This window comes from Glycine max, chromosome 16 (assembly GCF_000004515.6).
Source record: "Glycine max cultivar Williams 82 chromosome 16, Glycine_max_v4.0, whole genome shotgun sequence".
In the NCBI taxonomy this organism is placed as follows: Eukaryota; Viridiplantae; Streptophyta; class Magnoliopsida; order Fabales; family Fabaceae; genus Glycine; species Glycine max.
In genome coordinates, this window is record NC_038252.2 from 7079761 (window position 1) to 7105850 (window position 26090).

The 26090-nt window shown below is 31.8% G+C and overlaps 1 protein-coding gene and 1 non-coding gene across 10 annotated transcripts; both read left to right on the forward strand.

The window, feature by feature from the left end:
* Nucleotides 1–6186: 6186 nt before the first annotated feature.
* On the forward strand, nt 6187–8164 carry LOC100798590 (F-box/LRR-repeat protein 4). The gene has a single exon (XM_003548517.5). The coding sequence runs from the start codon at nt 6615–6617 to the stop codon at nt 7995–7997; it is 1383 nt and encodes a 460-aa protein (XP_003548565.1). The 5' UTR covers nt 6187–6614; the 3' UTR covers nt 7998–8164.
* A 3237-nt stretch (nt 8165–11401) lies between these two features.
* On the forward strand, nt 11402–16483 carry LOC102663952 (uncharacterized). 9 transcript variants are annotated; one of them, XR_005888941.1, is made up of 7 exons: nt 11402–11546; nt 11737–13709; nt 13927–14045; nt 14149–14444; nt 14603–14704; nt 15275–15443; nt 15530–16483. It is a non-coding gene; the product is annotated as an uncharacterized protein (transcript). The 9 variants fall into 9 exon arrangements; XR_005888948.1 differs by having other exon boundaries at nt 14149–14423; XR_005888947.1 differs by having other exon boundaries at nt 11737–13381; nt 13615–13709; nt 14149–14704.
* Nucleotides 16484–26090: the final 9607 nt, after the last annotated feature.

The following is a 26090-nucleotide window of genomic DNA, read 5'->3' on the forward strand; positions in this document are numbered from 1 at the left end:
CTTTAATAAAAGACTAATAACTCTAATGTGATGTTATGATTGGTGAAGTTGCTTGCGATAATAAGTATGGAAATAATATTTATGGAGAAGAGGATGAATATAGTGTTGCAAAAAAATTAACATTAATAATTTTTATTCAACTTTTTAATAATTAATAATTTTGAATAATTTATAATTAACTTAATAATTTAATTAATCATAATAATATATGAGGAGAATAAAAATCACCAATTTATAAAATTAGGAATCAAATATTATAATTAAATTACAAAAATATCAAAATCATGAATTTGAGAAACTCAAATATCAAAATTACAATTTAAAAGAGAAAAAAAAGAAGACATGTTAAACAATTTGTAAGAGATTTAGTATGAATGAACACATAATTGATGATTCTCACAATTGGTTATGAAACAAAGTTTGTTTTTTATCGGTAAAAAATGAACAAAAAGAAAGAAAAAAGAGTGACTTGATATACATCATATTATTAATCAATTTTATGGTGAGAGTATAAACGGTTTACAATTTTTTGTTGAGATGCATTTGTCATGGAAAACAAATTTATACCATTAAATATTTTTTTATTGGCAAAACAGAAACTGCTTAATGGTACAATTTGTTTTACATGAAATGACGAAATTGTAAAATATTGATACCTGTGGTTTTTTTTCAAGTCCCTTTTTTATTTAATTTTTCATCAACAAGAAACAAGCCACTTATTTGATAACCGATTTTGAGAAACCTGTTATTCATTCGTACTTGATTTTGTTGAAATATTTTTGCAAAACTTATAATATTGCCCTATAAATAAGACTAGCAAAATATTTTAAGCCATTGAATATTCATATTTAGCCTCTATCAGTACCTTAAATAAAATTGTTTTTAAAGAAAAATATCTATGGAGGAAAAAAATAGTCAAAGATAAATATGAAAAAATGAAGTAATTATACTCGAACAATAAAATTTAAACAATCAAAGATATATATACAAAAAAATTTAAAGTCATTGTATTCAAACAATAAAAATTGAAAATATAAATTAATTATAGGTGAATTAGTTTAGATAATTTTTCAAAAAATAATTGTAAAGCAAAACGTAAAAGTAACAAAAAATTCTTTTACAAGTTAAAATATTATTTATAATAGCTCTTTTCATTTAGCTAGTTTCTCCTGAAATAGAGATGCATAAATTCTTTTTATAAAAAAATATTTTACCTTCTTTTTAAAATATTTTTTAATATCTTCATATAAATTAAACCCATAAATTTATGAAATTTCACATTTTTCTTCTGGAATATATATATAGAACATTCTCATCCTCTTTTCTTACTCTTTAACTAGAAGATGACCCCACCCATTAATCCCCCATGTCCACTCACCTCCTATTTATTCAGATTCCTTTCTTGTTTTCAACTTGGATTCCATTCCACCACTAAATGTTCTTTTAAGCATATTTTGCCTTTTCAGAAATTCAATCATCACCGTTTAAATTAAGTATTTTGTGTTTCTGTACGAAAATAAAAATTCCGAGCAAAGTTAATGTCAAACTATAAAAAATAAAAAAAAACTAACACGTCTCATTATCTAAAACTTTTACAATTTAAAAATTATACTTGTTTTTTTTTTCAACATATATGAAACTAAGGTAGAGAATGAGCAAAACATTTGGTTGACCGTGCTTTTTTTTAGGTTTAATTAAATTTTTTATATTTGGAATATAGTTCATTTTTAAAAAATTAACTAGCATTTATTTTTTTCTCCAGATACTTAAAAAAAATTGCATTTTATTTTATTACCTGTCGTTAGGTTACATTCATTAAGTGATGACATGACTAACGAAATGTCACATCATCATGCATAGTCACTAACCACGTAATTCATGTCATTAATTTTTGTTTTTAAATATTTAAAAAATGAAATTAAAATCAAACTAAACCCCTCACCATCTTCAACGACACCCCTTCAAAGGCCCAACTACTCCTTGACCTCGAAGACCACTTCTTAACCCCCACATCGTCGCCACCCGCTCTGACGTCATCTTCTACATTGTCGACTACCCCTCTGACGTCCTCTCGTTTAAGGGAGGCATTTAGAATTTTGGAACCTAAGGCTATTTTGGAACCCTAACGGAGGTTGTTTGGTTGATGGGTGAAAGGATGAAGGGAAAGGGTGGGTTGTCGTAATCGTCGCCATCATCTCCTATGATGGTTAAGTGCAAATGTGAGGTATCCGCTATTATGTTCACGTCGCGTAGTGTGAACCATCCGGGGATAAGGTTTTGGAGATGCCCACATTGGAATGTAAGGAAATGTCAATTTTGTGTTTTGTTTTAGATTTTACTCTGTTTAATTGGTATTGTATTGTAGGAATCCAGTTCTTGCAGATTTTTTCAATAGGTTGATGATACTAAGGCTGGCAATAATGTTTCCACAGAAATGAGTGATTTAATCCATTATGTTCACGAAAATGAAGAAGTGAAGCTAAAACTTGCGTCATTGATGGAGGAAGCTAAAGCAAATATAGAAGAAATAGTATATTTGAGGGTAAAAATTGTTGCACATGAAGAAGAATGTTGTGCATCCTAAACTAAAGTTGCGCACTTGAAAAGTAAAATTGGAAGGAAAAAGAAAAATGTTATTGTTGAAAGAAATAGGGTGAAGCTGTTAGGTTTTTTATTTGTAGTGCTTTGGGTGTTCATTTATTTACTAAGTATTGTAGTTGCAACGAATGTTAGTGGTCATAGAAGAAATTGAGTTGTAGCTAAATTTGTTCATTTCTTTCGATAGTTGTGTTTGTTAAATTTGGTAGGTTGGTACTTGGAAAGTAATTATGTTGTATTTGATGTGGTTGGATGTTTCTGATGAAATTAGTTTATGATGTGTTAATGTCATCTTTATTATTGGCTTAACAAGGGCAACAAGGTCATGTTTTAGGTGGTTTATTGGTACCAAAAAGAATTTGTGGCAATAATATGAATCAAATTTGAGCTAGTTATGATAAAATGGTTTGTTTTGTAGGTACTTTTTTTTTAATAGATAAAAAAATTTAGTATCAAAATGAAAATGTTTCATTTTATAGGTACTACGATATTAAAAAAATTAATTTGGGGTAGTGAAATGTATATTTGTTAATTTGCAGTAAAATGAAGATTTCATTCATGGAGTTAATGTGATAGTATAAATATAACAAAAGAGATATCAATATATTCATAAGTGAGAATTGTTTGATATAAGCGACATGGTCCCAAAAGGCCTAAAGTAATAGTTAATGTGCTCATTGTCTAGAACAAATACATAAAAGGTGCAGTAAACTATGCACATGATTCCCACATTCCACTACAAAAAGTAAAAAATGAAGCAAGCAACATTTCCACACCCCCACAACAAAAAGTATTTCACATTGTCTTATTTTTGTCAATTTCTATCTTTAACTGATGCACATGGCTTGGTCTGAGTGTCAAAAAGTCCACTTCCCAGCTCAATGTTCCTATCAATAGTTGTTAGTTGAGAACCTTTAAGTTTTTTGCTTGTTGGTGCCTTGGTTGTTGTTGGTGCCTTGCGTTTAGAAAGAAGTTTATGTACTTTTTCATTTAAAGCAGTATTGTGCCCACAATGCCCCTATAAAAATTAAATTTGTGAAATTAATGCAGTTAGTACAAAAAAACAGTGAGTATTGTCGTATGTCTATTTGTAGGTTTGGCCTAATGATGTTGTTGAGGACCAATAAATTTTCTTACAAACTATTGTACACTTTTTCCCTACAAAAATAAATTACCAAATTAATTTATATGAATTTTCATGTGGTATGTTATGCATTTGTGAAAAGTTTACCTTATTGATTTGTGTGATGTCCTTATTTTTTATTCTGAGTCTAAGCTCCAGCAAATGCACCCAAAACAACATTCAATTGCCTAGGTTGAACTCCAGTAAGTGTACCATAAACAATATTGACTTCCTAAGTCTACCTTCCAGTAGGTATACCCTCATTTCCACCCTCAGTTGCTCCTTGACCTCCAGCAGGTGGACCTTCACCCTCACCTGCACCTTGATTTGCACCCTGAGCTACACCTTGAGTTGCACCCTCACCTGTATCTTGATTTGCACACTAAGCTTTACTAGGTTCTAGATTTTGTTCTTCAGGTACTATTAGAGGTGGCAATGGACACCTCCTCAAATTATGACCCGTTCTCCAACATTTGGTGCATTTATATGGAACTAGGTCCTTTTTTAGTCTAGTCCTATTAGGGTCCTCATCAGGCTCCCTCCTTCTCAATTTCTTTGATCTATCAGGACCTTTTTTGTATTTTAGTGGTTAAATGTCTTCAAACAATGTAGATGGCCATATATCCATACCATTGATTGATGCCACCTTATGGCCATAATAAGCGTCATATGTTTCCTTTGAATAATAATTATTCATATAATCCACAACCTTAAAATTTCTGAATTGTATGGTAGCCACTGCATGTCTGCAAGGCATTCCAACCAATCCCCAGAAGTTACACAAACAACTCTATTTGTTTATATCAATTACAAATTTCTCGCTAGAATGAAGATGAGTAACTTTGAATTCTCCATCTCCTCTCGAAGCAGCTACCCAATCCCCAGACTTTTCATATAATTTTATTCCTTTTTATTTTCCTACAATAATCTCCTTTATATGTTTGAAATATTACACTAACGTAGGGTATAACCGATGCGAAAGTAATCACTTAAAAAAAAGGAAATACTTATGTAATTATATAAAATTTCAGGAAATCTTAATATAATTTGCTCAAAATATGTTCATGATATGAATTTTGAGATAGAATGAAGGGTATATTATATTTTTAGTATTTTATTTTATTTTCAGATTTATTTGGATCTTTTATTTTCAAAAGTTTATTTTAGATTTTATTTTAAAATTTGTATCAAATTTTTTTTATCCTAAATCAGAAACCACGAATATCTTCTAATTCACCGGCTCAAATATTATTTTTTTAGGTATTGTTGTTGTTCTAATGAAATTTTATGCATGATGGGAATCAAACATAAGTTTTTCCACATATAGATTATTTTTGTACATATTAAGATAGTGAAAGCCTTACATTGTTGCACCGATTCTTTAAGCTAAATTTGCGTCAAATTAATCCTTTAGAAATAGTAATCATTTTTTATTCTAGGATACAAATTTAAATTTTTTTAGATTGATTAAAGTATTAGTTTGTAAAACTCTTTTAATTAGTTTCAACTATAAAAGTCAACCAACTAATGTTTGAAAGGAAAGGATGATAACACAAAATGCCTTGATTTTATGATGTGCAGTTATTTAAAAAAATAAAAATATAATTGTGGAATTATCTTACCAAAATTAAAGAAATAATATCATCAAGTAAATTCTAGACTTTTTTTTATATTATCAAATTAGATAGTTTCATAAAATTATGTGAAATGAAAGATGTGTGGGTGATTTTAATTTTTGATGAGTTATAATTATAATTAATGTAAAAAATATTTTTATATCGATTATAAATATAATTGATATATAAATTATTTTATATATTGACTATAATTATAATTAATATAGAAAATATTTTTTTTTACTTAATTTGATAAATCATGTGAGTAAAACTAGGCTTGGTTGTTCACGTTAAAAAGTATGAAATTTATATGGAGAATTTTAATTGAGAAAAGTAATTTATCAGAAAATTTAAATTTTTTTAATCTAAAATTTATTGTTTGGATGTTTTTTATGAAAAATTTAAATCTTTTAAATTTTAAAACAGAATTTTAAACGATTAAAAATGTGTAATTTTAATTTTCCCTTAAAATGTGAGAAATTAAAATTTTATTCTTGATAGAAAAATCTTTCAAAACATTCACATATTTTCTTTATAACTTTAATCCTCTCTTCCAACTCAAAGTTTTCGAAATCCTGTTTTTGAATTCGCGACGACTCTTCCCTCACGTCGATAATTATCTTCTCTTTGCATTCATTTTATTTCACCCTCACCATTTTTAATTTTTTTATTTGAACACAAAATTTTAAAAATAAAAGAATTTCAATTAAAATATTTAAAATTTTCCCTCATCCAAACACACTCTAAGGATAAAAGAAATGATGATTTTGCTTGTTCAGTTATTAATTAGCAAATCACAATATTGATATGTAAAGTAAGTCAGCCAAATCGAAAAAAATCTAATTTAGAAAACTACATTAAAAACCAAAATCTAATTTAGAAAACTACATTAAAAACCAAAAAAAAAAAAAAGTGGCTTCACCAAATTCATTCTATTTTGGATATCAATAAGAAACACTAATTACTTTTTTTTCTTTTCATATTTTTTAAGTGACACTTATCCTCTTAGTTTCTTTTGTCTAATGTAAGGTATCAACTTTGGTTTGTTTGTTTGTCTGTTTTTGTTTATTTATTACTTTTTAATGTAAGGACGTGAGTTCCACGTCCTCTTCACCTGCGTGTAAGCAAGGTGCCTTTATAAAAAATTCACTTCTCCTCTTCTCAATTCTCACCTAATCAACCTTCTCTCTCGTCAAAAACCAGACCTTGCTAGAACAACAACCCGTTCAGTTCTGTTCTTCGTTCTCCTCCACACGAGCACAAACACAGAGAGAGAGATGGAGAACAGTTTATACGATGAACTACTGCAAGAAATCTTCCAGAAACTTCCCTCATCATCCTCGTCCTCCGTCTCCCTCGTCTGCAAGCGGTGGCTCCGCCTCCACCGTTCCTCCACAACCTCCCTCTCTCTCCGCCTCACAACCCCTCACTTCTCTCTCATCCCTTCTCTCTCCTCCTTCCTCTCCCACCACCCTTTCCTCTCCTCCCTCTCTCTCTCCCTCTCCCCACCCCTCTTCTCTCTCTCCCCACACCTCCTCTCGCTCATCATCTCTCCCTTTTCCAACCTCCTCTCGCTCTCTCTCACCCCCGCACCCGTTTCTCTCTCCTCCCTACTCTCTCTCTCCGCCTCCTGCCCCCGCTTAAATTCCCTCCGCATCACCCTCCCGAGACCTGTTTTTCTCAACTGGCTCCTCTCCTTCCCCTGCCTCAAGGAATTGTCAATTACTTTCTCTTCTGATGATGAAGAAAGTCATGATTTTGATTCCGATTCTGATTTTGAATTGGGGTTGGGGTTGGAGAGTATTTGTTTGGTGGGGATTCGCAGCGACGATTGGGGTGTGGGTTGGTTATGGAGAAGATGTAGAAAGCTTAAGAAACTAAGGCTTCAGAGTTGCCAGGGGATAGGAGGGTCTTATTCGTCTTTTCTCAAGTCCTTGCAAGGTCTCGAGGAAATTGAGCTGAGAACTTGCAGGACTGTGGTTTATGCTGTTCTCTTAGAACTTGTGGAGCATTGTACCTCCTTGAGTTCCCTCTTAGTTCATGATGGTGGAAGCAAAGAGGGATTACTCCAGTTCTTTACTCAGTGTAGGTGTAATGTACGAAAAATCGATCTTCGTTTGCCTCTAGACCTCAACAACCACCATCTCTCAGAGATGGCGAGGAATTTCGAGGGGCTAACGAGCGTTAGGCTTCAGAGCTGTTGCCTCGTTAGCGGCGAGGGCTTGAAGGCCCTCGCCGCAGCGTTGAAAGGCCTGGAAGAATTGGCGCTTGTTAACTGTGACGTGGTTGAAACAGAACCGGGTCTGCTTGCCACATTGGGGCAGCATTTGAGGAAATTGAAGATGCTCGACTTGTCGCACAACGAAATGCTGCACGACAAGGAGTTCGTTTCGATGACGGTTTCGTGCGTTCATTTGATTGACTTGAAGGTGAGAGGATGCAAGGGGCTCACCAGTTTTGCCATGGCTTCCATTCTCAGGAGCTGCAAGCAGCTCCAGAATGTGGATGTTGTCAACTGCTCCGGGATTCACTCTGAGGCTGTTGAGTTGTTTGTTAAGAATTGTTGTCGTTTGAGAAGAATGGAGGTTGAGGGGAGCAAGCTCTCTGATGCTGCGAAAATGTGGGCGGCGAGTAAGTTTATTGAAGTTGTTGTTGTGTAGTTGGAATGGATGGTGAATGAAGCAAGTGTATATTTTCTCTCTAGTTTTGAATAAACACGTATACTTCACAGTTCGCACACCTGATTGATGTGTTTATCCATTCATTTCTGTATTTTATGCTTGGAAATCTTATTAAATATATGTAAGAATAAAATATGTTTTCCTGATATGAAAATGTTGGTAATTTGTTTTTGTAAATTTTTTATTATACTTTTATTATCATGAAATTGAAATGTATTGTTTTTTTATGAAAGATTAGAACATCTCAATCTACTTACTTTTTTTACATTAATTATGTGTATAATTAAAGAAAAAAATGTTACTTTTTATATCGATTATATGCCTAATTAATAGGTTTAGATTACATCTAATAAGAATAAAAAACATATTAAAAATTTAAATTTTAAATATTTTCATTTTTTTTCGGAGGAAAAACAATTTTCCCCAATATGTAAATAAGGCTTCGAATTAATCTCATTTTGTGAGATCAATCAAATAAAGAACTATATTTTATCTACGAACTTGGTGCAAGCTGAAAGAAGCAAAACAAGTGTTAAGTCATAAGTTTATATTATGTTTGAAACGTGTAGAGTAGATTCTGCTAAATGGATTTTCATATAAATGTACAAAGAATTTGCATACCATTTTGTGGCATATATCGGATAAAAAACTTTATATTTATGTGCGGAAATGAGATAAATGCAACATCTTTCTGAGCACTTGCTCAGTTTCTGTTAGAAATGGTTTGATATAATGTGACAAACACTGTTTATGTGCTTCATTTTGTGTGTACAAGAACAAGTTGGTGAGTGTGTGGTCCATCAAATTGACTTTTCTGGACTCATTTAAGGATTTGACTAGGCCCACTAGCATGGAAACCTGCATCCAGCTTAATAGGGGATGAGGCATCATAAAGTTAAAGGACAACTTTAATTAAAGGACGATGGTAAATCCCAACTGTAATCTAATGAGGAGTGGGAATCCAGCAAAATTCTTCGTGAGACATTAAACTTTGCTGTTTGATAGGGGAGGAATTGACATGCTACTTTGGTATGATTGATAACTTGCACGAAATTGTAACAAGGAAGTATGGATATTTGGCGGTGGAAATCAATGCTTGACAATTAGTTTATTTTTTTGGATTTCATGTGCAATCCGTGCTTAGTTGTGTTAACTTTTGGTTTAATATCATTTTTTGTTTATTATGTGTAGTAGTTATTTTATTTTGGAGTAAAGTATCAAATTAGTCCCTTACTTTTGAATGCGTTGTCAATTTGGTCCCTGAGATTTAAAAAATATTAAAATGATTATTGACTTTACATTTCGTTTGTCACGTTAGTCCCTGTCGTTAGTAGTCTCCTAACATTATGTGATGTGACACGTTATGTGCCACCTGGACGCACACATGATAAGCGTAATTGGAAAATAAGCAATGTCACGTCATAGGGACTAATATGACCTAATTTTTGTATATAGTGTCAGATTGATCCCTAATAGTTTTCAGTCTAATTGAAAACGTGATGAATTTTATCTCATCATTTTCTCCCTCCTATGGTTGAAGGATAACATTCGTGTGCTAGGTCCACGTTGATCATCGCTCTCCCAGTGGTGGTGGTTGCCATTCTTCGTCGCCCTTCACTGTTCATTGACGCAATCAGTGCTTTTGTGTGTTCCACGTCGATCATCGTCACTCTCCAGTGTTGATTGACGCAATCAGTGCTTTCCAATAGAGGTAAGGGTTTTGTTTTTCACTGCATTTGATCTTCTACCTATTTCAGTTGCACCAACATCAATGTCTTCATCAACCAATGTCTTCATCAACCCACAAAATACTCATGTTAAATCTTGCACAAAAATTAGAATACAAAAAACACCATTAACATTACTTACTTGTGGTAATGGACAAGTATAAAACAGTCTCCCATTATTCCTTGTCGTCCTTGCTGTTCGAATGATAGCTCTTCTACAACAATAGAAAAGACGATTTGACGTGACATTCTCCCTTGTGCTTGAATTAACAGACATGATAGACCTTAAAATAATAGAAAAAGAACTACAAAGATGGAGAAAGATGAATATGAGAATAATAAGAATTGGATGAGAGTATGAGTAGGAGGAAAAATGAAATGAAAGCGTGAATGTTAAAGTAGCCGTTAGGGTTTTAAGATTTTGGGGAAAAAGACATCACCTAAATTATGTCATTTTAGTCCCTTTAATGTCAATTTAGTCACTCCTTACGTGGCAAGTAGAAGATAATGTGGAAGTTCCACGTGTGCGTCCAGGTGACACTTAAATCACACATTTACTAACGGTGTCAAGAGACTACTATCGGCAGAGACTAACGTGGCAAACGAAATGTAAAGTCGATGATCATTTTAACATTTTTTAAATCTCAGGGACCAAATTGACAGCGCCTCCAAAAGTGAGGGACAAATTTGGTACTTTACTCTTTTATTTTGATATATTAAGTTTTATAAGTTTTATTTTGGTTTTTAAAGTTTTTAAAATGTATCATTTTGTTTATTCGTTAAAAATGTTAGTGTTCTGTTCATTATGTTTTGGTTCATTATATTTCATAATTGTTTCGCTTTGATATATTATGTATTAAAAGTTTTATTATTGTCCTTTGTATTTTTGAAATATATTATTTTGGTCATTTTTTTTCAAATTTTCGTTAGAAACATTAGTGTTTTAAATTTTAAAATAGTTAAGTTAACATAATGATGACTAAAAATGATTATTATTCTTTTTTATTTAAAAAATTAAAAATCACTAAGTAATTGAAGAAAAAATAGATTTGAAACCTTAAACAACAATCCTCATTCTCATATTATTATTATTATTATCATTATTATTATTATTAAGTTTAATCATTTAATGACGATAATAATTTCATTCACCAATTATTTTCAATCATAATGGATAACGGTTCCTTCATTTGTTGTTCTACCTCTCATCGTTGATCCAAAAAGATTGTTGTCCTGCCGTGCTTCCATCTTTACCACAATCTCCCTACATAATTAAAATTACTGCCCTCACCTAAACTTATTCTTTTTATTATGTGTCAAGTGGAAGTAGCAGGTATATTTAACCTTATCCTAATTTACATTGTATCAATGATCTATTTCATTCCAAAGGATAGACGCGATAAGATCCCACCGCATTTACATGAACGAGGATGATGTATTTAACAGAAAAATCTGTGTTTGATTCTTATCGTGAATAAAATTTTCTTAGGTTAATCATAATCATGTATTGCGAGTAAGATTAATCTCAAACTTAGGAAAAAAAATGATCTATTTCTATTTTGTAAAAGTTTACTTCTCCTTTGAGTTTCCAAATATTAAAAAGTATGCTCCACAATTATAAATTTTATAAAGCTTAAATTCCCTCAAAGTCAAGATAGTTAATATCTCCGTTAAAGTTTTCATGATTTGATTTATCTGAATATATTTAAGAACAAATTACTCACAAAGTTATGCAATAGCAACTTAAACTGTTGCAAAGGATATCCTCCATCACCACCACATAAGCACTGAAATTATGCAGGTATAGTATAGGTACTTTTATTGGTAGAAATAATCAAAGAGAGCATGAACCGTTCAAGTATGCTTGTTGTAAGAACAAAGTTAGGCTGAAAATTATAAATCAAACAACATTATTGTTAGATCAAAGTCAAATCCAATTCTAAAATTTTTTAAGAAAGGAAAACTAAACAAAATTCTTACTTCTTATCTAGGAAGGAAAAATTGAGAGAATATGTAGAAAGATGGTAGAATAGCTCAAAGCTGTTAAAGATCTCTATGGTGCGACCCTTCTTCAATGAATTACAAATGCCTCTATCCTCCTCCTCCTCCTCTTCCGCCGCCGCCGCCAACTCCGCCGTCTCCGGCGAGATCATGCTGTTCGGCGTCAGAGTCGTGGTGGACTCCATGAGGAAGAGTGTGAGTATGAACAACCTCTCGCAGTACAAGCTCCCTCGCGACGCCGCCGGATACGCCTCCGCCGCCGACGCAGCTCCGATCGACTCCGGCAAGAACCGCGACCGCAAGCGAGGTCCGACCAACGTCTTCTATAACTCTCTCTCTTTGCCACGCTTTGTTATTATTTTAAGTAAATAATTGTTTTGTTTTTGTTTTTGTTTTTTTACACATAATTGATTGGTCACTCCGCCAAAAATTAGATGTTTTTATTTTTATACTATTTTTGATAAATCATTTAGATGTTTTTATTAGGCTATACTTAAATACATCATTTATGTCTGTAATTAACTATTGCCGATTTTAATTACTCATAACTAAGTAGCTATTACTGATATGGTTATTAATTTTGATCGGAGAGAGAATCATAGCATATCGGCTATGTTAGTTAATCTAACTTTGTATGTATTTTATTTTTAGTGTAAGGTTTGTGGGTTTTGTTAAGGAATATGAATGTTTATATCCGTAATTAGTGTCGATTTTGATTATTCAGACCTAAGTAGCTATTAATGATGGCCAAATGATCTTTTGGGGGCAATTTTTTTTTTCAAATTTATCACTTGGGATAAAATTTAAATTAATAGCCGGGATAAATTTGAAAAAAAATTGCTGGCAAATGGTCGTTTGTCCATTATTGATACAAAAAATTAATTTTGATCGGAGAAATGATCAAATTGTGAATCTCGTAATCTTTATCTTCTCTCAATCTCAATCTCCTAATCTTTTTCTTCTCTCAATCTCAATCGCTTAAACACCGTTGAATAATCATGTCTAGTTCTTCTCAATCTCGTTTTGCCACTCGGATACTGTTGGGTTCTCCACAATCTCGTTCTCTCTTGCGAGCATTGTTTGATTCTCCCAAAACAGTTGGCGTTAAGGTTCGTGAAATAACACATCCTGGTGTCAAAGTGTCCAGGTTTGTGTTAGAATTTTCCAACCTGCCGGAAGAAGAATCGGATCGACGGAAAAGACTACTGAATATTCTATCGACAAAGTTGAGAGGCGGTGCTAGAACAAATGCAGATACTCAGGAACACCCCGAGTGCCAAGGAGATAGATATAGTCACAAGCGAGTGCGTACTTTGATGTCCATGAGGTGATTTTTTTATCCTCATAAATATGAAAATGTTCAGAGGAACGAATTCCCAATACTTTCATATTTATGGGGATGAAAAACACATATTTTACCTTCTTTTTTTTGCAGGGTTGGGTTTGGACAATGATCAAGAAGCCGGTTTGTTTGTATCTTCTACTTGATGGTCCATGATATGATATATGTTCATGCATGCTTTGTAGTATTGTAGGTAGGGGAATTGATTTCTGTTGTTCACTTGCTAGTATTTTGCTTCTAACAGAGACCACTGGGAGCAGAGGGATTTTGAGTCATATGGTCCAATCAAACAGGTAGGTAGTTTTGAAATATCGCCAATGGGATTTTGTAAGTGTTTCATTTGTATTAGTTTTCTTTTGAAAATTTGAATGCTCTTTCAACCTTGTATGATATATGTAGTTAGCTGTATTTGTTTTTGCATAAAGATGGTACTTGTCTTTCTCATGATTCATGATGGAAATAACTAGTTTGATTTTTGTTGGCTTCTTTTTGTTTTGTTTTTCACATGTTTATGGAGTTTCAACAGAATCCATGCAGTTATCACATGACACAAGAGGGAACAGTTTGCCAACCGTACTGCTTCTAATGCAAAGGCACTTGTACACACTTTGAGGGTTTCAGGTTGATCACCTAGATTACTCTCAGCTTTGCTTCTCCTTGTAACATTTTCTCATGACATTTAACTTAACAACTGGACTCAATTTAAAAAATGTCAAAAAGAGAAATGACACTTCTGCTTTATAATTCACCATTCTATACAGACTTGATCATTACTTCAATTTACAAAGTACTACTTGTATGCTCCTGCTTTGTTAAACAGTTAGATTTATTCATGCAGGCAGAGGAGATCTTCAGAATTATTGCACACAATTGTCTAGAGGAGTGTTAGGGATGAATTAAATAGGGGATTTGGTCCCAGAAGATATTGATGTACATTGTTTGGCAGTACTAATTAAGGTATAACAATGAAAAGAAACATGGTACATGATAAGAACCCTTATTGCTGCTTAGTCAACATGCACAACAACCCTTTCCAGCTCATGTTGATTAATCTTCACAGTCAGGTGGTCGTATATATCTGGTGCATTGGATCCCCTTCCAGGCTGGTTCTCTGATTCAAGGAGATTCAGGCATGTTCCCTCAATCGCAAGGTGACATATGAACCAGATCTATGAACAAAGATCTATGGCACCTATTCCTTTGCACACAGCTCTCCAACCTTCAAAGGAAAGCTATCACAGAGTGAAAACTATTTGTCTTCTCAATCCCCCATTGATCAAGAACCACAGTTTAACAGTGGGAACTTCATGGCTCTCTTTAACCATCAACCACTTGGTACACCTTGTGATGTTGTAGGTAGCTTACTTGGTCAAGGAGTAAATGCTTCACAGAATGCTGTTTCTCCACCGTCCAAGGACATGTTGGAGACAAAATTGTCCTGAATGCTTTCTGGCCAATAATGCTGCTGAATTTAATTATTTATCACAATTCTTATGTATTATAATGTTGAACAGGTGAATTCATACCTAATTGTACGGGATTTTCTGCAATAAGAACTGGAGGTGAAGACTTTGGGCAAGCCATGCCATGGTTGTTGCTGGCAACCCATTCCTCAGGTGTGCATACATACCTGAACATGTTTTGCAGATTTTTATTGACTTATATTCTAAATAATTTATAAGCATGTAAATATAATAGCTGTTAACTTGGATTTTTCAAATAAAATATGGTTAGCTTTGGTACATCCATGGAAGAGAGCAACAGTTCTTCACATTTTGGTGTCAAGGATTGATTTTCCTCTTGATTTATCTATTTCTTTCAACCTTAAGGGAACTAAATCACCGCAGTTTGATGTTTGGTGGGAGATTGTGAGTATGTATGCAGGATGAACTGTAAACTTTCTGTTTGCTTCTCTTTCAGATTTTTATTTAATTTCTGTTTTGATGTGACCAGAGTTTAATTGGTTTAATTATCTTGTAGGCTCATAAGTAGCTCTGGGCTGTTCTCCTAATTTATTTTTAAGATGAAATTTTTTAACTTACTCCAAGTAAAAAAGGGTTAAACAACTCCATCGTAGATAATTGGTGCAATTCTCTTATAGATTTTAAAATGGTTGGCACAATTTATAATTTGGCACAATTCTCCATCGTAAGGGACACTTGTGTTGCTATGGTTTCTTTGCTCAGGAGCTGCAAATGCCTTGTAAATGTGGATATTATGCACTATTTTGGGATAGACTCCAAGGCTGTTGAGTTGCTTGTTAAGAATTCTTCTCATTTGAGGAGAATGAAGGTTGAGGGGAGCAAGCTCTGGTGCTGCAAAAATTTGGGCGTCAAGTAATTGGCTTGGTGAAAGGTGAAAGAAGCAAGTGTATATTTCTCAAGTTTTGAATAAACAGGTATACTTAAAACTCCTGATCAATGTATATTTCACAAGTGTAGGGTTTTTTGGGTGGGAGATACTTGGATGTGGGATTTCAAGTGGAGAAGGAGATGGTTCGAATGGGAGACATTTTTGGTTACAACCATAAATCACATGTTAGCAAATGTTAGAATTCAGAAACAGGGTCGTGATAGTTGGTGGTGGCTTGATGACAACACTGGAATATACTCAGTAAAATATGGGTATAGGGTCTTGCATAATTTACTTATGGGAAGTCAACCAACAGAGGCGTTTTCAATGATTTGGAAATTGAAGGTCCCGAAGAAAGTTATATGCCTTGTGTGGAGAGAGTATTCTTGGATTGATTGCCAACTAAGGACAATCTAAGGAATAGGAACATTATGGATGCTTCACAGGATGTGTTTTGCGCTTTTTGCGGACAATTTGAGGAAACAACCCCGATTGAACCATTTTGGCAGCATTTACATAAAGTTTTGAAAAAAGAAGCAGAAATGTGGGTGGTAGTTTGGTGCACAGTTATATGGTACGTTTGGTGGGTAAGAAATAAATGTGGTTTCACGGAATCTGTTTTTGACAGGAAGCTGGTTATGCAGAATATTCATGCGTATCAAGTTTCAACTTTTCTTTTGCTCAATGGATGTCTAACCTGGCTTTGTGTATGTCTACTTCATGGGATGGATAATGAAAATCTAAGATGAATAGCTGCTGGAGGGGGATAATCGTGTAAAGTCATACTCTTTCCATATCATATTAAAGCTTCAACCTTTTTTGGGTTCTGTGATTTGGATCATCAGGTTCAGGAAGATTGGAGTAAATTCTGGCACTCATGTGGCTTCTAGGATACGTGGCAGTCTTGGCTTTATCGTAGACTTCTGATCATTGTATTTATGTATTCACGTTTCTGTAAGTTATGTTTGGAATATCAAATATGTAAAATAAGGATTCTAATCTTACTTTGTGGGATCAACCAAATAAAGCAATATTTATGTTTATCTAGAAACTTGATGGAAGTTGCAAGAAGCAAAGCAAGTGTTATGTTAATTTCTGATATTTCAAATAAACAGGCATACCTCACAATTCACACTCCTGGTCACTGTATTTATTTTATTTTATTATATTCTGTTTCTGTAATTTGTGTTTGAAATATGAAGAGTAGTTTATGCTCATTGGATTTTCATATCAATTTATGTATTAGGAATTTTCATCCCATTTTGTGGGATATATCGAATAAAAAACTGTATATTTAGGTACGAAAATGAGATAAATACCAAAAAAAAAGAGAAGAGATCAATGCAACATCTTTTTGAGCACTTGGTCAGTTTCGAGCATGGTTACGTGCATCCAGTGAAATTGCTGGTACACCCAGTAATTTTATAATTTTCCCATTTTACCCTTTCGTAAAAGGGATATGATTCAGTTAATTCGTAAATCTCATACAGATTAGTTAATCCGTATAAGCTCAATCACCTATACGAATTATGTAATCCGTATGAGTTAAACTCATATGGATTACGTGATTAGTAAGTGTTTTTTTTTTAACTTTTTAATAAATTAATTTTTTTAATAATAAATATTTTTTTATTTATAAAAAAATATACAAATTAAATAATTCGTATGAGTTATATCAAAATTAGTTGTCACAAAATTTATTATTTAAATTTATATGTACATTAAATATACATTAGAAAATTTTAGTGTTATATATAACAACATTAGTTATTTTATAACATAATTATGTTATTAGCTTAGTTGATTAGAGCATCGTGCTAATAATATGAAAGTTACTTTGACTTTTGTTTGGACCATTAATTTTAAATTAATTCGTAAAATATATTTTTGAAAAAAAAATTAAAAAAAATGGATTGGGCCTCATACGGATTAGCTAATCCATACGAGGCCTATGGATTAGCTGATTCGTATACTTTTACAGAAGGTGCAAAATGGAAAAAGCGTGAAAATGCGGGGTTTGTTGGGTGCACGTAGCAATGCCCAACTATTGAAAATGGTTTGATATAATGTGACAAATTTATGGGATATTCTTTCTGCACCATGTAATTTTCTTCTACACCCAGTCAAATACCAGTTTGTCCTTTACTTAAAAGCTCAAATACACCATCCAAGTGCATTGTTCATTGGTATTTTTCATGAATCTTTCCTCCTTCTCCTCCTCCGCGAAGCTCTCCTCCACCCGTGGTGTGTTTTGAATTAGTGGCTCCTCTGCGTATGTGGTTTCTCCTCCGCGAGTCTTTTCTCCTTTGTGAGTCTCCTCTCCTCCACCGTTGAGTAGCACTGTGTCGTCGACGATGAGTTTTTACTTTTTGGACTCCATATACATAATACAAATTGGACAATCCGTATGATCCATATGGATTGTCAATCCATACAGATTACCAATATGTTTGTTAATTTTAAATAAATAAATTATTTAATAATTTCATTTATTTAAAAATCAATGTATAAATTTTGTTGTTATTTAATTAATTTATAAATAACTATTTTAATACTTTTGAATATTTAAAATAGTTATTTATAAAATAATTAAATAACAAAAATTCCAAATTTTTATAATGTATTTATTTTAAAATTTATTTAAACAAAATAGGTAATATTGTATAAGAAAATGTTATTTATTAATATATTTGTATAAATATTATTATATTAATACTATTAAATATTTACATAAATAGTTGTTTGAAGTATAAAAATATAAAAATGAATTTCTTCATTCATTTATAAATATATAAAAGTATTAAAATAGTTATTCTAAAATAATTAAATAGTTATTTATAAAAAATTAAAAATATTGTATTTTGATTTTGATCATATCTTTTAGTTTGCTAGAAATAGTGATTTAAAGTATAAAAATTTAAAAAATAAATTTTTACATTGATTTATGAATATATAAAAGTTTTAAAATAGTTATTTATAAATTAATTAAATACTTATTTATGAATTATTAAATAGTGATTTATAAAATATTTAAAATAAAATTACAGTTTGATTTTGATGATATATTTTAGTTTGATAGATTAATCATTTATTTGTTAATTTAAATATTATTTATTACATTTGTTAAAATATACTACATTTAATAATATAGTCAGACTTTAAAAGATTTATTAGTTACTTTTTTAGTTAGTTTTTGAGTAATAGAATGAAAACATTTTTGTTATATAATTGAAACTCAACTATTATTTGAATGATAACATTAATTGATATGACTATTTAAATTTTTAGATTATGGTTATAACCAGAAGATTGCATTGAGTTTTAGGTAGAGTTTTAGGAAGAGCCTTAGATAGACAGGTTAAAGGTGATGAGGAAGAAGCCCTTCAGCGTCGAGGTCCGACATCATCGGCACATAGACAACAGACAACTACAGTTGTTGCAGAGGTTGTTGAGAATGTGGATAATGCTGCTAACGAGCCTCATGACCCAGTTATAGAGGATGTAGCTGGTGATTCACAGGGTTTTCCAGGTGGACCCCAAGATACATCAATGTTGACGGATTATGCTTATCATGTGGCATCCAAAGTATGGGCAGGAGAGGTAGTTATTTGTTTAATTAAAACTTATTTAAATAAGTATTTATCATTTTAATTTACGTAAATAATTTTAGTTATTTTCAGGAACGTACTGAGTTGAAGTTGGGCTCTCTTGGGAGGAAGGTGGAGAAATTTTGATGGCTTGCACTTGAGATTAAATGCATAATGGGTGCTTCAGGATTAAGTTCTCTAATTACATATTCGTTGGAGACAGGTGACAAGGGACTTTTATCTGCTTTTGTGAAGAAGTGACACAAGGAAATTAGTAGTTTCCATCTACCCATAGAAGAGTTGACTATAACCCTCGATGATGTGACATCCTTATTACATCTACCCATTACAAGTGTCTTCCATACCTTTGATGCAATTGATGTAGAACAAGTTGTTGACTTGTTAGTTGAGTTGCTTGAAGTCAGTAGACAAGACGCAAAAGATGAGACTAAGCAATGTAGAGGGACATATGTTCACCTAGTCTGGCTGCAAGACGTTTATCGTAGCAAATGTGACGCAAGACAATGGACACTAGCAGCTCGATCATATTTGTTACATCTTGTAGGTTGCACACTATTTGCTAACAAGAGTGCCACACATATTAGTGTGGTATTCTTGGATGCATTTCGTGACCTTAATCAATCTGAAGGGTATTCATGGGGAACAACTACACCTATACATATGCATGAGAATCTAAATGTTGCATCCAAGCATTCGACTAAACATCTTGTAGGATATATCACTCTTTTGCAGGTAGTTATATTGTTTTTTTTATCATTGTTATTTGTTTTAAGTTTTATATGTACTATTGATTAGAATTCTTATTGGAATTTTTTAATATGTGTAGTTTTGGATCAATGATCTTTTCCCTTGAATTGCAAATATTATTGCTGATGAGGATTACCATGAGAGAAAACCACGTGCTTGTCGTTGGAAGTGTGGAAAGACATTATTAGTGACCACCTATCGTAAGCAGTTAGATAGGTTGATGCCAGATGCTGTTTGTTGGATACCTTATGATGATCACCGTGGTTTCAAAGAATTTGAGCTTATTTCACTGTTTTTTGGACATATCAAATGGGGTTCATCTATTGTTAGACACCTACCAGAGAGGGTATTACGGAAGTTTGGTTATGTTCAGTCCATTCCTGCACTCCATACTTCTACGTCTACATCTCTATCGATAGAAGAGATTGATGATAAATGACTTTAATTTTCTTAATGCCTTGAACTAGTTAGAGACTTTTGTACTTTTCTTGGTCAGTGTGTTGCTGGCTATATGAAGTGGTTTTATATGATATCCCACCCATTCATGAGTTTGCCATAGGTGGGGGAGCCTCCTAGACATCCACCATGGTGCATGATCATACATCAATTATGCTAGACCCACCTGTGTTGCTTGTTCTTACAACAATTATAACACAACCACCTGCACCTGCAACTGTTGATGCAGACATGCCTTGACAAGCAGTGGTATAATATATTTATAATTAGACTAATAAATTTTTTTTCTTACATGCTTCCAATATTTATTATTGACGTTGTTCTCAATGTCGTAGGTTGCTTGCCAAAAGATAACAAAAAACTTGGAACACATGATAAATATGAGGATGGTCACTGCTAGGACTGATGCATACTCTCTGACTGAGCACTGTTTAAGATTAGCCAGGGGTGTCACTAAGCAAGGAAATGTTTATGTTCGCTAAAGACAAATGAGGGATACACAGGACAGAGATGACGGTGGACGATGATTGTGATAGTTGGGATTGACTGAGTCCTATTTAATATTTGTATGCACTATGACTAAGCACTGTTTAATATTTGTATTAATTGATTAATTATGTATATGACTATGATTAACATTTGTGTTTATTTTGTATTTGACTATTATGTTCGATCGAAAACAAACACTATGTTCATTACACAAATATGATTAGAAAGTGTTACATGCATTATCCATGACATTACAACTATGTAAGTTACAAACAAGTAAACAATAACAAATGGTTCAATGTTATCCTAAATCAACATGTTGGATGGTCAACCTCATGTAATTAGTATATTGGTGCACTCGACTAATATAAGGAGTAGGTCACTGTTTTGTTTGATAATGACAATGTGTTGACCATAACAAAATTGTCGGCGACATGAGACTACCATCCTTTAGAAACACCTATTACAATGACAAGTACACATTCAAATGTTCATAACGACAACTAATGAAATTTTATACGTATAGCCTATACGAATTGACATATAATAATTCATACCTCTATATACATATAATAATAATTTATGTCTTAATAAAATATATGAATTGTTATTACTTTTAATTATTTCTAATTATTTATAAATAAATCTATTTATTTTAAAAAATTCAATGTTGAAATTTATTTTAAAATCTTCTACACTAGACAAAAACATTTATGTTGATATATCAATAAATATATTTTTTAACATATACTATGAGACAATTTTATTATTTTTTTACTACATATACTAATATATTACATTGAAATTGATAAGCATATATATATATATATATAATTTATATCTCAATTTTCATATTTTATACACTTGAATAAACTATTTAATGTAATAATATTTATACAAATATATTAATAAATATAACTAAATTTATAAAAAAATTACATTAAAAATAATTTTTTAAAATTTGTTTAACTTATACGGATTGTCAGCATAATAAGTGAGCAAATGTCGCTTGATGTTGTAGGGAAAACAATTATGGATGTCATTTGTAGTGAATTTAGAATAGAATTAGAGGTTTGAGAAAGCTCATTCGCCTTAAAGAATTTTATTTTTGTCACAACAAGATGAGAGTTTGAAGTTAAAGACTAGAACACTAGTTCACTACAACGAGTACTAGCCTTGCCACATCGAGAAAGTGCTACTTCAAGTACATAAACTCAAGGGTAGATAGATCAAGTGAAGACATGAAGGCTCACTATAGCGAGTATTCTGCAGAAATTAAAATGTATAAATAGTTATCATGTGATAGTTTAGGTAGCTTTTTGCTCATTAGTTCAATATTTGAATATTGGATCAATTTTTTTCCTCGTTTTTGGGAGAAGCTCTGGGGGCAATTTTCTCTCCCTCATCTTCTCCATTTTAGATTCTTGTGATTTTTGACTTTTACCATGGATTTCTCCATGGATTTTTGTAAATAGATTCTCATTGCTGATTTAAATGAAGTGGGTCTCCAACATATGAGATTCATTTATTGTTCAACTTTTGGTTTATGCAATCTTTTATACTTTTTCTCTTAATTTTCATGCTTGAGAATGATCAACCTAGCTTTTAGAGATTTGAATTGTGTGAAAACAAGTTCAAATCTCTGATCTAGAGTAAATTGTGTATGAATCTATTGCTATGAATAAAGTAGGTTTATGCATTAATGAGATTTCTGATTGTTTTCCAATTTATAAAATTAGATCACCTAAGGAATTAGAGATTTATTTTAGAAATTAGGATCTCTTACATAAGGAATTACGATTAGATTGCTTTTGTTAAGTCTTAGTTGCATTGAAATAAGAAGTATGAGCAGTATTTGAGGTTGTATATGAAGCATGGAATTCAGATCTAGCAACACTTTTTACACTTTGTCACAATCATTATAATTTTTTTAAAATTATAATAATTAGTCACAATCTATTATTAACGCCTGGATATATTTGTCACACTTTTTACATTTTCGAAAACTAAATTTTGCATTTTCATTTTTCAGGGACGCATTTGTCAGCGGAATGGGAAGACGAAAAGTCAAAAAAATATTATATGACAAATATGCCCCTATGTTGACAATTAGAGATGACCATGTTGACAATAATTTTAGTGGCAAATTTGTCCCTTTGTGCCATGTAGACTATTTTATTAATGATGACGGGCGAAAGTTAACGGTTGGATATATTTGTCACACTTTTTACACTTTCGGAAACTAAATTTTGTATTTTCATCTTTCAGAAACACATTTGTCAGCAAATTATACATTCAGGGACAAAAGTGGTTATTTATCCTTTTTTTCAGTCTTTTCGGTTTTTAAATTGTTGTTTAAGGGTTTGGTATTAGAGGACTTGAGTGGGTAGTGCGTGGACCAATGACCCTCTTGTGGCACGTGAAACACATGTCATTTTCCATTCTTTTGGTCACGTTTGAAATGTAGCTAGTGAAAATTTGAGGATGAAAGAGGTGTAAGCGAAAGCGGTAGCACATGATCCATGCGATCATTAGGCATATGATTGATTTTCAAAGTAAGATGATCAAGTTGAACAAAAAATATAAACAACTATAGTTGTTTTCATGAACTACTACCCCAAGGTATATATAGACATGAGAGGATTTTGAATATAGTGGTTACTTGAGAGTGCTAAAGAAGCTATTTGAAATTTTTTATATTGAATAAAATGTAACTTCTTAAAGAAGCTAGGCATTGTTTGTTAAGGAAAGAATTAAATAGTTTATTAGATTTTTTGTGTTATTTTCCTATTAGAATTTGATGTTTTAGTTGAATAAATGGTGAACTTGTCATGCAAATGGTAAAGGTGAAAGTTAAGATGAACTACAAACTGCGGAAGAGAAAGATGAAAAATATGAGAAATAAGAAATGAAAGTAAAGGGATATTGTGATATTTGTTAATAATTTACATGCAATATGAAACCTAATTGATAATTCAAATGTATTTTCAAGGACTAAAATGACAGTAAATAATTGAGTTTAAGATAAAAATGTTAATAAGTGTTTAAGTTGAAGGACAAAAATAACAATAAGTGATTAACTTCATAAGCTAAATTGAAAAATAACTTTCAAACATGGGACAACCCCGTGAATGACACGTGACAATCGTCAATTGCCAAATGCCATCCATGTGTGTCAAAACATGTCATGTAAGCATGGACGTTTAATGGTAACAAACTTAGCTTAATGACCAGACTAAATTGACACTCATGTTTACACTTTCAAATACTTTCATATTTTTTTTATTTTTCAGAAAATACAATATCAATGCCTCACTTTCAATAACTAAAATGACTATTTATTCAAATTTTTAGACACATTTCACACTTAATACAAAAGAAGTTAGAGTAGTCATGAACCTATCTATGTCACGAGTGACACGGCTTGTTCCAGAATCCTAACTCTGTTTATCCAAAAACGAAACACATTTTTAGTAAGAAACGCAACTCATTTATGCTCTGGCCTGTGACAACCAATAATAATTTATTAGTAGAGTAAATGCATAAACCCACTTGTAATAACATTCCAACCTTTGACGTATGGGGCGGCGAGGAAGGTCCTAATAATTCAGCTGTGGTCGGTCTGAAAATGATTGTTTCTTTGTTTTGAAACTTTTTGTTTAATGTAATAGGGCATGCAAATGATCACAAAATGACAATAAGTTGCACCAAAAAATGAGTTCATTGGCAAGAGGGAATCACTTTTTTTATTTGTTTTTTTTTAATATAGTATTGGTACAAAATAATTCTGTAGAAAATAATGATTAATCTTCTTTCAAAATCTCAAACATAATTTATTTTATAACTGAAAATCAATCAAGATTCAAATCTTAAATGAGTTGATAAAATTATATCAATCTTGATACTTTTTCCTATTAGTGGCCTCAATGAAGCAGTTCTTTATGTTGGATAATAGACCAGACAAGCCGATTCCTTAAAGTTTATATTGGAAAAAAACTTATCCAGCTTGGAGTACACCTCATCTGTGGGGCAGCTTGGTGTGGCTGACGATGACCGACCTCCACCGTCCACATCAGCCTTTACAAAATAATCAAACCGAATCAAATCATAAAGCTAACGGGATTAAAGTTTGTAGGCTGTGAATCTAGGGAAAAACTGTAAGATTTAATTTTAAATTTTTTTATTATTACAGTATTATTACGAAATAGTCCGATTAAAAATAGTGAGTAATTTTTGTTAGAAACTTAGAGTTCTTATAAGTTGAATATTCTTTTTTCAACATAATTTATTTCATATTTAATAATCAATCAAAATTCAAGTTTTAAATTACTTGATTAAATAAGAGATATAAGTTGTTATTATTTGTGTCAATCATTATTAATGTAAAATTTAGTCTTGAATAAATAAATTTAAGAAATGATAATTGTATAATAAATTGTACAATAAAGTATACAATGAAAAGAGAGAGGGAGATCTAAAAAGTAATGAATGGATTGATAGAGATAAATACAAAAAAAGATGTTAGATAATTTCTTGTATAAATTATTGCGTGTGTATTGCTTCTCTTTAAATTTATCATAAGGTGTTTTCTAATTCCATTAGTTTTAGCCACAAAAGTCGGAATATTTTTTTTAAGAGACAAAAGTCGAACTATTAAAACAACGAAACTTAGTTCAAGTGGTTTAATAAATTAAAAGCTGAGGGATTTTTTATTATTATTTGTCTCCTTATGCATTAAAAGAATATGAATCTTGATGCAAAACGATAGTTATTGAAACTCCACAGTATAAAATAAATTTCAATATTGGTTAAATTAAGAACTTGCTCGTCAAAATTATATTGTTTGAGAAAATCAATAAATGACAGAGAAACCATAAGTTTTTTTTTCTTTCCATTTTCCCTTTAGCAGTATTTAAACGTAAGAGTAGTGTTGATTAGATTTGGGTTCACGATGAGCCTTACACATTTAGCAATAAATTTACTGTAAAATATTTCATAATATGCACAATTTTATAATTCTGAATTAGATTTTGAATGGTGGATATGCCACCATACATAATTTTCAACGAAAATATGAGTAAGAATATACACTTACTAGATTATGAAAAGTTTTCGCAATACATCTCTCCAGAGTGAGCCAACTGGGATGCAAGTACAAATTAACAAATATATATGCATGAAAAAACGCAAATACTTTTACGCTTTTACACAGGACTTTATCATATTTATACGTTCTCTTAACAAATCTATTATTCTTTTAATTACATAAGACAGAAAGTATTAATTGAAAGAGAAAATAATTATTTTAAATTTAAAAAACACAATACTTTTTTCTGTTGAAATTCTTGAA